Below are 12,685 nucleotides of genomic sequence, written 5' to 3'. Positions count from 1 at the left end.
AAATATTGTGATAAAAATTTAAATATTAAAAATATTAACAACTTCTGGAAATTCCCATAGAATTAGATAAATCATTTGTAAAAATCAAGTAGACATATATAGTTCAGATCTCACTGCACTGCATTCACCATATATAAAAATCATGACAAAATCTAACATTTCCTGAAAAACTATGTGTCAGACATTTTTTGTGCCTCACAAGTATTTTTCTTATTAATCAGTAAAAACCTTATGAGTCACATGTTATGGAATATTACCCTCACTTTATAGATGAGGAAACTAATATACACAGCAAGTAGGTCATTTACCTGGGTCAGATGCTAATAACAGACCTTAAACCAAGATCATCTTAACTTCAAGAATTTACTCATATAGATAATTTTAAAATATAATTACAATTAAATGTTATTTCTGATCCCTACTTTTTCAATACACATCCTTTGAGTAGTTTACCATAATATAGACATTTGTATAAAATTATCATAATATAGGTATTTGTATAAAAAACTGGCAAAATTTGATAGTTTGATCGTTGGCTCACCAAGTTCAATATTCCATCTCTGGTAGTGACATTAGGACTATTGGTTGTGAGAAAAATGAATGTCATTTATAATCTTGACTGCAAAAAAGTTATAGATTCATAAAGATAAGGAAAGAAAATTAAAAGCACCCTTTGTTTCAATAAATTAAACACTGTGTCCGGACTGGGCACAATGGCTCACACCTGTAATCCCAACACTGTGGGAGGCCAAGGCAGTAGGACTGCTTGAACCCAGGAATTCAGGATCAGCCTGTCCAACACAGCAAGACCTCTACTAAAAATTAAAAAATTAACCAGGCATGGTGGCTTGTGCTTGTAGTCCAGGCTACTCAGGAGGCTAAGGTGGGAGGACTGCTTGAGCTCATGAGTTCAAGGTTGCAGTGAACCGAGATCATGCCACTGCACTCCACTCTGCGCAAAAAAAGCAAGATACTGTTTCAAAAACAACGAAAAGTATATTCATATAAAAATTAGAGTATAATTGGCAATGATATTATGGTCCATTTGCTCCATAAAATTTTCTGGTGGTTTTTGGATATTCTTTAATAACAGATCTAAATTTCCATCTATATCCCAACTTCCATTAATAAATCTAGGGATCCATCTTCTTTTTTCCCCAAGTCTCACTTTCAATTTTTATTTCATTACCTCTTTTTTTTAAGGGTCAGTTCTTTTATTTTTTCTAATATCATTTACTTTAAGAAAATCCTCAATGTCAAATATTTTTTAAAAATTATCCTAAAGCCTCTGAGATTTCAACCTTTAATCAAAATGCCTTTTGAAATGTGTGAGAAATTAGAAAAAGTATAAACTATGCGGCAAACTCAGGATATCAAAATGTGTCAAATGCAGCTAAATAGTGTTTAAAGAGAAATCTGTACCTTAAACCCCATGCCTTAAAAAGATGGGTGTAAAATTAAATACAGGTGTACCTTTTAGTATTGTGCCAGACTTCATTGCACTTCCAAGGTTGCCTTTTAAAAAAAACTGAAACTCTGTAGCAAGCCTATGTTGAACAAGTCTATGACTGCCACTTTTTCAAGAGCATGTGATCACTTTGTGTCTTTTTGTCATGTTCTGGTAATTCTTACAATATTTTAAACTTTTTCATTATTATGATATCTGTTATGGTGATCTGTGATCAGTAATCTTTGATGTTACTTTGTTTTGGGCTCCACAAACTGAGCCCATATAAGATGGCAAACTTAATTGATAAATGTTCATATGTGTTCTGACTGGTCCACCAACCAGCCATTCCACATCTCTCTCCCTTTCCTTGGGTCTCCCTATTCCCTGAGACACAACAATATTGAAATTAGGCCAATTAATAACCCCACAATGGTCTCTAAGTGTTCAGGTGAAAGGAAGAAATGTGTGTCTGTCACTTTAAATAAAGAGTTAGAAATGACTAACCTTAGAGAGGAAGGCATGCTGAACACTGAGAAAGGCCAAAAGCTAGGCCTCTTGCACCAGTTAGCCAAGTGAATGCAAGAGAAAAATTCTTCAAGGAAATTAAAAGTGATACTCCAGTGAGCATGTGAATGATAAGAAAGCTAAACACCCTTATTGCTGATATGGAGAAAATTTTAATGATCTGGACAGAACATCAACCACTGCATTCTGTTAAACCAAAACCTTAATCCAGAGCATGGCTCTAACTCTCTTCAATTCTATGAAGGCTGAGTAAAGTGAAAAACCTGCAGAAGAAAAGTCTGAAGCTAGCAGAGGTTGGTTCATGAGCTGTAAGGAAAGAAGCCATCTCCAGAACATATAAGTACAAGGTAAAGCAGGAAGTACAGGTTATCCAGAAGATTTCACTAAGATCACTGATGAAGGTGGCTACACTACACTAAACAACAGATTTTCAATACAGGCAAAACAGTCTTCAATTTGAAGATGCCATGTAGGACTTTTAAAGCTAAAGTTAGTTAATGTCTGGCTTCAAAGAATAGACTGACTTTCTTGTTAGGACCTAATGCAACCACTGACTTTAAGTTGAAACCGATGCTTACTTGCCATTCCAAAACTCCTAGGCCCTTAAGAACTATGCTAAACCTACTCTGTTTGTGCTCTATAAATGAAACAACAAAGCCTGGATGACACCACATCTGTTTCCAGAAAAGTTTACCAAATATTTTAAACCCACTATTGAAATCTACTGCTCAGAAAAAAAAGATTCCTCTCAAAATATTCCTGCTCATGCCTGTAATCCCAGCACTTTGGGAGGCCGAGGTGGGCGGATCACGAGGTCCAGAGATCGAGACCAACCTGACCAACATGCTGAAACCCCATCTCTACTAAAAATACAAAAATTAGCTGGGCGTGGTGGCACACGCCCGTAGTCCCAGTTGCTTGGGAGGCTGAGGCAGGAGAATTGCTTGAACCCAGGAGGCGGAGGTTGCAGTGAGCCAAGATTGCGCCACTGCACTCCAGTCTGGCACCTGGCAACAAAGCAAGACTCTGTCTCATAGAACAAAAAAAAAAAAAAAAAAAAAAAAAATTCCTGCTCATTGACAATGCATATGTCGCCTAAGAGTTCTGATGGAGATGTACAACAAGATTATTGCTGTTTCCATGCCTGCTATCATCCGATCTGTAGCCCATGCATCATGGAGTAATTGTGACTTTCAAGTCTTATTAGCTGGGCAAGCTGGCTCACACCTATAATCCTAGCTACTCTGGAGGCTGAGGTGAGAGGACTGCTTGATGCCAGGAGTTCAAGATCAACCTAGTCAACACAGTGAGACCCTCATCTCTAAGAAAAACTTTTAAAGAATTTCACAGGTGTGGTAGCGCACGCCTATAGTCCCAGCTACATGGGAGGCTGAGGTGGGAGGATCGTTGGAGCCCAGGAGTTCGAGGCCACAGTAAGTTATGATCATGCCACAGCACTCCTGCCTGGGAGACAAAGCAGGACCCATTTTTAAAACTCTTATTATTGAAGAAATACATTTCATAAGGTTATAGCTGTCATAGTGATTCTTCTTATGAATCTGTGCAAAGTAAACTGAAAACCTGAAAAGAATTTGCCATTTTAGATTTCATTAAAAACATTCCTTATTCATAAGAACTGGTGAAAATATCAACACTAACAGGACTCTGGAAGTTGACTCCAACCCTCATGGATTACTTTGAAGGGTTTAAGACTTCAGTGAAGGAAGTGACTGCAGATGTCATGGAAAGAACAAGAGAACTAGAAATGGAGCCTAAAAACGTGACTGAATTGCTGCAATCTCATCATCAAACTGGAACAAATGAGGAGTTGCTTATGCTTGAACAAAGAAAAGTGCTTTCTTGAGATGGAATCTGTACCTGGTGAAGATGCTGTGAACATTGTTGAAATGACTCAAAGAATTTAGAATATTAAATAAACATAGTTCATAAAGCAATGGTATGATTTGAGGGGAATTAACTCCAATTTTGGAAGAAGTTCTACTGTGGATAAAAACTGGTATCAAATAGTACTGCATGCTACAGAGATGTCTTTCATGAAAGGAAGGGTTAATTGATTTGGCAAACTTAATCATCGTTTTGTTTTAAGAAATTACCATAGCCACCCCGTCTTTCAGCAGCTACCACGCTAATCCATCAGCAGCCTTCAATACTGAGGCAAGACCCTCTACCAGCAAAAAATTACAACCAGCTGAAGGCTGAGATGAGCCTTAGCATTTTTTTATCAATAAGTTATTTTTAAATTATAGTATATATATTTTTTAGACATAATTATTGCATACTTAGCAGACTGCAGACTACAGTGTAGCGTAAATGTAACTTTTGTATGCACTGGGAAACAAAAAAATTTGTGTGCCTCTCTTTATTGCAAAATATTCACTTTTTGTAGTGGTCTGGAATGGAACCCGCAGTATCTCCAACATATGCCTGTACTTAAGTCTTAAGAAGCTAGAGAAAGAGCAGCAAATTATTTTTGAAGTGGGGAGAAGAAAACATAAAAATTTTAGCATAAGTCAATAAATAAAGAGCAGCTAAAGTCAAAAATTGGTTCTTTAAAGAGATTAATCCAATTGATCTACCTTTAGCAAATTTGATAAACAGGATAAAATACACATTATTACTATTAGGTATAAAAAAAGGAATATCAGTATAGATTCTCCACGTTTTAAAAGAATGATACTGGAACATTATTTAAAATTTCATGTCAATAAAACTCAGTATCTCAGATGGAATGTACAAATTTCTTTAAAAATACAAATTTCAAAATTTACAATGGAAGGAAACTGAACATCTAAATGGCCCTATAACTATTAAAGATATTAAAAACCTTTCCACAAAGATAACTTGAAGCCCCGTTTGCTTCAAAGGTGAATTCTAAATATTTAGGGAAAAAAAAAAAAAATACACATCAAACACTAACTTAATGGAAGTAGAGGTAACATTTCCCAACTCATTTTACGAGACGAACATAACTCTGAAACAAAAGCCTGACAAAGAGATTATAAGGAAAGAAAACCAAAGTTCGCTATCCTTCATGAATAAAAAATCCTCTTAAAAGCTGAAAACAGCAGTTTTTTTTTATAAAAGACATTGTGGTCAACTAGGGTGTCTCTAAGAAATTCGGGGTTGGTTTGGCATTTCCCACTAGTCTCATCCTCCTCCACCTATCAATCACATTTTAGACTCAGTAATCTGTACCAAACTAAAGGATCTCTCAAGCCTGGGAAACACTGTATACATCCCCCAGGTCTCAGTTTAAAGGCTGGGAGCAAAATAATTTACAGTAATTTGCTGAAACTCTTAGAGTGAAAGACAAAAGAGAAGAAAAGGTGTGGCAAAATGTGTAAAACCAAAGTATCCTCAGATAAATTAAAATATATCACATCCAATAATATGTTATTTGCAATTAGAAATATTGTTTGTAATATAAAGCCAATAAATTTTCTAAGATGCAAATATAAAAAATGAAGAGCTGGAAAACAGAGCGGAACAAAATTTAAATTAGCGGCTCAATCCAAAAGGCACAATATCCTAGTAAGAGGATTGATTTTAAAAGAAGAAAGTCCAGAAAGAGGAAGAAAGAAAATTACCAAAAGATACAAAGCAAGAAAATATAAGCTCCCAGGCTGAATAAGGCCCACTAGGTCCCCAGCACAATGAGTAAAATGGTACAACATCTTGAATATTTGGAACAAGTTAATACAGATGCTAAAAATGTCCATGGTGGGGTGAGAAAGGGAAAAGAGGAAAAAGAGGAGGAGCAGGAATAAGAAAAAGAAGAAGAAATCCACTACAGCTCACACATAAAGGATGAGGAAAGATAATAAGATTAGATTTCTCAACAGAAATATGAGAAGCTAGAATACTGTGAAGCAGTGCCTCTTAAAACTCACAGGGAAAATTGCATCTAACCTAAAATTATTTGCCTAGCCAAATTATCAATCAGGTATCAGTTTAGGGAAAATAAAAATTTTTAGGCAGCAAAGTTTATTTTTATTTTTGTAGAGATGGGGTCTCACTATGTCACCCAGACTGGTCTTAAACTCCTGGCCTCCAGCAAGCAATCCTCCACCTCAGCCTCCCAAAATGCTGGGATTATAGGCATAAGTCACCACACTCAGCCTAGGCAGCAAGGCTTAAAACTTCCTCTCATGCATATTTTCTCAAGCAACAACTAGAGGAGTTCCTTTAATAACAAACCAAGAAAGAGAACTAGAAGAGATCCAGGAATTTCCATAAACACTGATGGGAAAAAATATTAGAATTATAATGTGTGGGAGCTCTAGAAAGCAAATAATTCTGATTGCAGAGCTCCATGAGAGATGTGATAAAGAATGAAAATGATAGCCACTTTTAACTGGGAGGAAATTTACACTTCTTAATGGAGACTAATCAATGATAGGGTACATAAAAACTAAGCAAGCATAGTAATTATAAACATAGTAATTAACTCCAGGAAAAGCAAAGACAGGAAATGTGATCATACATACTAAACCTCAGTGGTGACAAAATATTTACATATTTTAAAAATGTAGACACTGAACACTGATTCAACCAAAAACTGTCAAAAACATGCTGGAAGGATGGAAGGAAAGGACACGTGTGTGTGTGCGTGAGTGCATGTGTGTGTGTGTGTGTGTATGCATGGTTGTGTATGTGAGGTGGACAAACTGTAAAATATCTAAATCCAAAAAAAAATCTCATTTTCCATAATAGAAGCTCCACAGATGTCGTTTTTAAAACTGCAGAGATAAGAAATAGCAGAGAAGTTTTTTTTTTGTTGTTTTCATTTCAAAACTTGTTAAAACTGACTTTTTAAACATATACATACTTTAGTAAAGTTTTAATTTACAAATTATAAGATTATGATAAACTGCAGAAAAAGTATAAACTAATCTATTATGGCATCAAAGCTAAGATTAAAAGTTTTAACAGAAACTTTTTCTTTTAAAATAAAAAGAGTACAATTCCTAATAAAACCAGTGGTTTTATTATTCAGGACAGTGGTTCTTCTTAAATGCACATTATCATTAGACTTCAAACTTAACTAAGTTCTTATAAGCATTCTGCTGCATAATTAAATTCATTTTATTCTCAAGTAGAATTCTCTATATGGTTTACTAGAAATTAAATTCTGTTTATTATCAACTCTCAAATTCAAATAAGATAGTTTATCACATATACTTATCATTCTGTATTATACATACACATGTATACTTGGGAATCGTTTTTTTGCCTTTCTTGAGTCCTAGTCCTAGAAATCTCCAGATGCTTTTTTAGTCTCACAATGCTAGTACAGTGTATTTTTTTAAATTGCATTTTAGGTTTTGGGGTACATGTGAAGAACATGCAAGACTGTTGCATAGGTACATACATGGCAGTGTGATTTGCTGCCTTCCTCCCCATCACCTGTATCTGGCATTTCTCCCCATGCTATCTCTCCCCAACTCCCCACCCCCCACTGTCCCTCCCCAATTTCCCTCTGACAGACCCCAGTGTGTGATGCTCCCCTCCCTGTGTCCATGGTGTTCTCATTGTTCAATACCCGCCTATGAGTGAGAACATGCGGTATTTGATTTTCTGTTCTTGTACAGCGTATTTTCACTGGATAGAACTCCTTATTCCAAAAGCTTACAGGGAGGTTAATTTTTGTTTTAATAGGTTCAATTATTTTGCTATTAAAGCAAAATGTCCCTACTTTTTTTACCTAAAAATTATACATGACAAAGTATTTCAAAGCTTTATAATAAGTAGTTTAGATTTAACTTAATTATATATTTTAGATCTGATATATAGCAAATTAATGGTGCTAATATTGCAAAGTGATCACTTTTTCTTCTTTTTCTGGAGATGCATTTCTCCTATGACCATACTCTCCTTTATTCCACTCCATATACTTAATTTTTAGTAACCAAACCATTCCAGTATTCATGTTCACATTGCTTAAAAAGATTTCTTCAAAAGGTAACATTTATATTAATAGGCATTTTTTAAGGTCACTGTCCTAAATCTAAAGAATATGAATTTTTATAGATAGCCATGATTTTTTCATACATTCAACAAACAGTAGATACTGGGCAGGATTCAAAGATAGACAATTCATACTTCCCACCCTCAGTAAGCTTAAAATCCAATATAAATGCCCAGAGTAAACAGTTGGACAAAACAGTAGCAGCAATCAAGCTCAAATCTGTGAACATGTTGCAAACTACAAAATCTTTAGGCCAACTTCAAATTGTAAGTGTGTCCAGAGAAAAGACCAATCATTGAAGCTTACTTTAGTTCTCCTAACTACTATTCATTTCCCCAGGATTCTTTCAGATGCTATTAAAGAACAGAGAAGTAGTTACACAGGTCCATGCAAACCTGAAAAGGATAATGCAATTCCTTCCAGAGGATGTGAAAGAGCTAGTACTGAAACTGCTTTCTGCCACACATAGATCAGTATCTCAAGTCACTGAATACTATGTTCTTGAGAGCTTATAAAGACTATTTGAGGTATTATCATTTTAAAAAGTAGTAATTCCATGACCTAGGGTATTGAGAGTTTAACGGAATACATTTATGCAGAGTAAGTAAACAGACACAGTAAGCTATGTTCTCCAATTAAATATGTCATGTCATTTAAGAAAAGGAAAACTTGAAAGCAGCAAGCACAAAATAGCAAGAATAGGAACTGTTTTTAATAAATGTCAAAGAGAAAAATATGGAGTATGAAAGCAATGAAAAACAATCTTGCTAACTATCCTGTATATTCCAGATAACCAAGCAAGTCTGAATGTTGAAAAGTTGTTCAATGTACTCGGCAGAAATCCTAAATACTCAATTCTTATTTTGGCTTTGCATTTGTTAAGTTTTTATTTTGTTGTTATTCCTGTACCTTTTAAATGATGTTACATATGTAACTTGCCTGAGTGAGAAATAAAAGGAACAGAACTAAATAACATGGCTGACAGTTACCATGAATATATTAAAATTTTACCTTCTAATAAAGCATAATTTCTTCTAACATATTTCCCTTTGCCAAGATTAAAACTTTTTTTTCCACTATAATCATATATACATGAAAATTCATTTATGCCAATGCACAATCTTATTCCATCCCAGTATCTTCCAAGTGTTAACTGTGTAATTTGAAATTATTACTGAAAATTGTTAATGTGAGAAACATCAATATTTAAATTATGGATTGAAATCAAAAGCAAAGGTGTAAGAAGAAAAGAGTAAAGTGATTGTGACATACACACAATTATTAATACTTTTAAAATGCATCTACAAGAGAGCATGTACAAACTAGGAAAATATCAAATTTTTAAGCAAAAGTATAAAAATATCTTTAAATATTTTTTTAATAGTATCCAATAATAAAGATGAAAAGAAGCAGTTATGTTTCTATCATATAAATCAGCATTTTTCTATTTTGGCAAAGATACAACTGAATAATTAACTCAATGCAAAGAACATCATTAAGAAGAGTAGTAGGATGGCTAAAGGTTAAAATATTTTCTATTTTCTGTAGCTAACGCCAGTCTTACTTCCACTTTATAAGATTTTGCTGTTGTTCTTGTGTGTTTTATTTGTGATGCTGCATGTGTAACTTGCCTGAATGAGAAATGAAAGGAACAGAACCAAAAGGATCTTCTGGAGGATGGTTATGTGGAGCAGAAAGTGAGTCTACATTCTTATCTGAGGATGCTCTCTCCTTGAGCCTATCTGCAAAAATAAGATGAAATGAAATAAAAAATGAAATAAAATAAAAATGATCTTTAAATTAAAAAGTGATACACAATATAAAGAAAAGTAAAAATTAAAGCAAAAGCCTTTTTGAAAAATATTAGGTTCAGAATCTGTCACTGTAAATATTAGGGAGTAGTCCTGAATCTAATACACATTTGTTGCTACAAAAGCAAGTTTGGTAATATAATCTGTGACAGATTGCACTAAATACAATTAACCTAATAATAAACTTAGTCTGTTTCATTTAAATACTATTTGCCCTCACCTTATAACATATTGGGCCTAAACTCAAATCCAGCTAAATAAACAGACATATTTGACAGACTGTCTCTAAAATTAAATTTAGAAAAAATATTGCAAATGGTTATTCATCCATAAAGCAGGTAAATCTTACTTCTTAATAGCAATAAAAAGTAATTCACTATATTTTACTTTTTTGTTCATTTTTCATACTACTTTGTATTATCAAACCATGCTCTCTCACACACACAAACACACATCCCTCCACACACATACACTCACAAAGACTTAGATAAAAACAGAGTTTACTGATTCGTCCAACAAGTAAATTTGAGTATCCAGTATGTGCCAATGTGCCAGGCACTATTCTAGGCAACTGGCATGTAATGTCAAACAGAACAAAGACCCCTTCCCTTATGCAGTTTACACAGCAGTGTGGAAAAACAAATAATAAGCAATAGGCATAACAAGAAATGTATATGGCATGTTAAAAGCTGTAGAGAAAAATGTAGTGCAGGGTAACACGAATTGAGGGAGTAGGTAAAGGCTGAAGTAATAGATTCTAATAACAGGTAAGAAAAGACTTGAAAGAAGCAAGGGAGTGAATACCTAGGAAAGAACAACCAGGTAGAGAAAGAGTTGGAGCAAAGACTCTAAGGCAAGAGGCCCGGTGTGTTAGAGTTGATATATCCTGAGTCCCTAGTAATGATTATCTTTTCCCTGCTCTTAAACTCTCCATATAGGTCAGGGATAAGGGCTCACACCTTTAATCCCAGTACTCTGGGAGACCAAGGCAGGAGGATTTCTTGAAACCAGCCTGGGCAACACAGAGAGATGTTCTTTGATTTTTTTCACCAAGCATGTAATAGAATTTGGATACCTCCTGATCTTTACAGAATGTTAACTTCACAATATTCTGTAACAGTCATTAACACACACGTTCCTTTAAAATGCAAAAATACTATCAAAAATCGAGGCAGCAGTGAGCCAAAATCGTACTGCTGCATTCCAGCCTGGGTGACAAGAGACCCTGTCTCTAAAACAAACAACAAACTCTCCACATAGTAGATACACACTAGTTGAGAACTTCTGAGAACTTCCTGATTTTTGTAGGATGTCTCTCTAGCCTCTGATTCTTGGTAATCAAAATGCTATTTGGTACTCATTCTACCTCCTTTCCAGATATTTCAAGCATTTCTGCCAGCAGGTCTTTGGTCCACAGCCATTTGAAAAAATCCAAATCATGTTTAGACTGACCTATATTCCAAGAATTCCATGGTAAGTTGTACTGGTTTTAACTGAGTTCTAAGGGACTGCAGTGTGGGGCAGGGGGCAGAATCTAACCAGAATTGGAATTCCCTAAAAATGACTTTTAATTTCGGAGTGAAGCAAAAAGCCCCAAGTTCAAGCAGCATCTCTACTAACAGTGCTTTTAAAATTTAATATACATTCTAGTTACCTGGGGATTTGTTAAAATGTAAACTCTGATGGGATGAGTTTGGGGAAGATCCTGACATTCCACACTTCAATTAGACCCCAAGTGATACTGATACCGCTGTCCGAGAAGTACACTCTTGAATAAACAAGGCCCTAGAGTCTCTAATATTCTAAATATAATTACTCCTATGGGCAACTAATTCTTTCAAAACCTTTATGACAATGGATACAATTACCAACTTTTATAGCTAAGATGAACTCTGTAATATCTACATGAAACTTTGGATTGTTTAAATTTTTACTTAAAAATTTGTTGAAACACTATTAAACATTTTGTTGAGGCACTAATATTGAGTTAGTAAATAAATCTGACAATTGAATTATGAACAAACAAAACTTCCTAAACTCAAGTGCTCCTTTTCAAATCCAACACTGCACTGCTTAACAATAAAAATTTATTTTGGGTATTATTTTTCGAGATATTAACTGTATACTTAATGCAGGAAATCAGTAACAAATGCTCATTTTACTAAAGATTTTTTATTATTTTGTTTCAAAACACCTATTAAGGAGAAGCTAGTCCTATAACATCTTTCTGCAAAAGGTTGAAGAATAATTTATATAATGAAGGGTCCCTAACTTATTGTGGTGGGAGGCTGCGATCAAACTTCAAGGAGAGGCTTATGATTCACTGAATCATAGAGATTACATGTGGTTACCTATTTATTCGGGCCCTGAATGCATTTATGGAGTAACTGTAAAACCAGGAATGCCTTGTATCCTGGACTCCCCTACCCTTCTCCATTTCCCAAACTCCAGTGTATAAAGCACTGAGGACAGAGAAAAGAGGGCGTGAGGAAGAACAAATGGAAGAGACAGACTAGAGTGATAACAACAGCATGTCAATATCCACGGGCCCTCATTCTTGAAAATTAAGACCAAGAGTGTAAGTATTTAAGTCTGAATTAGAAACAGACTTTCTGCCTCAACCATCTGCATCAAAAGTGCTAGGATTCCTCTATAAAATGTAGTTATCTGGACCCTACCACAGACCTGATGAATCAAGTTACCTAAGTAATAATTTAAGAATCTGCATTTTTATATACTTTTTATTTTTATTTTGTTTTGTTTTATGCTTTGAGGCAGGGTCTCACTCTTTCACCCAGTCTAGAGTACAATGGCATGATCATGGCTCACCCTGGCCTCAACCTCTCAGGTTCAAGTGATCCTCCAACCTCAGCCTCCCAAGTAGCTGGCACTACAGGCACAGGCTACCAT

General features: G+C 35.0%; 1 protein-coding gene across 2 annotated transcripts in view; it reads right to left on the bottom strand.

Annotated features, from left to right (window-relative positions):
- The window catches only part of BMP2K (BMP2 inducible kinase), a 129,747-nt gene that overhangs the window by 21,218 nt on the left and 95,844 nt on the right, over positions 1-12,685 (bottom strand). The window contains exon 15 of one of the 2 annotated variants that reach the window (XM_017540040.2): positions 9,596-9,706. The exons of the other annotated variant lie outside the window; for it this stretch is intronic. Within the exon in view, the coding sequence (XP_017395529.1) occupies positions 9,596-9,706 (111 nt within the window). The remainder of the gene's footprint in view (positions 1-9,595; positions 9,707-12,685) is intronic. 2 annotated transcript variants of the gene reach the window in all.

This window comes from Cebus imitator, unplaced genomic scaffold (genome assembly GCF_001604975.1).
Source record: "Cebus imitator isolate Cc_AM_T3 unplaced genomic scaffold, Cebus_imitator-1.0 Scaffold123, whole genome shotgun sequence".
Classification (NCBI taxonomy): domain Eukaryota; kingdom Metazoa; phylum Chordata; class Mammalia; order Primates; family Cebidae; genus Cebus; species Cebus imitator.
Note: the sequence above shows the minus strand (reverse complement) of the source record. Positions and strands in the feature narration are given on the sequence as shown.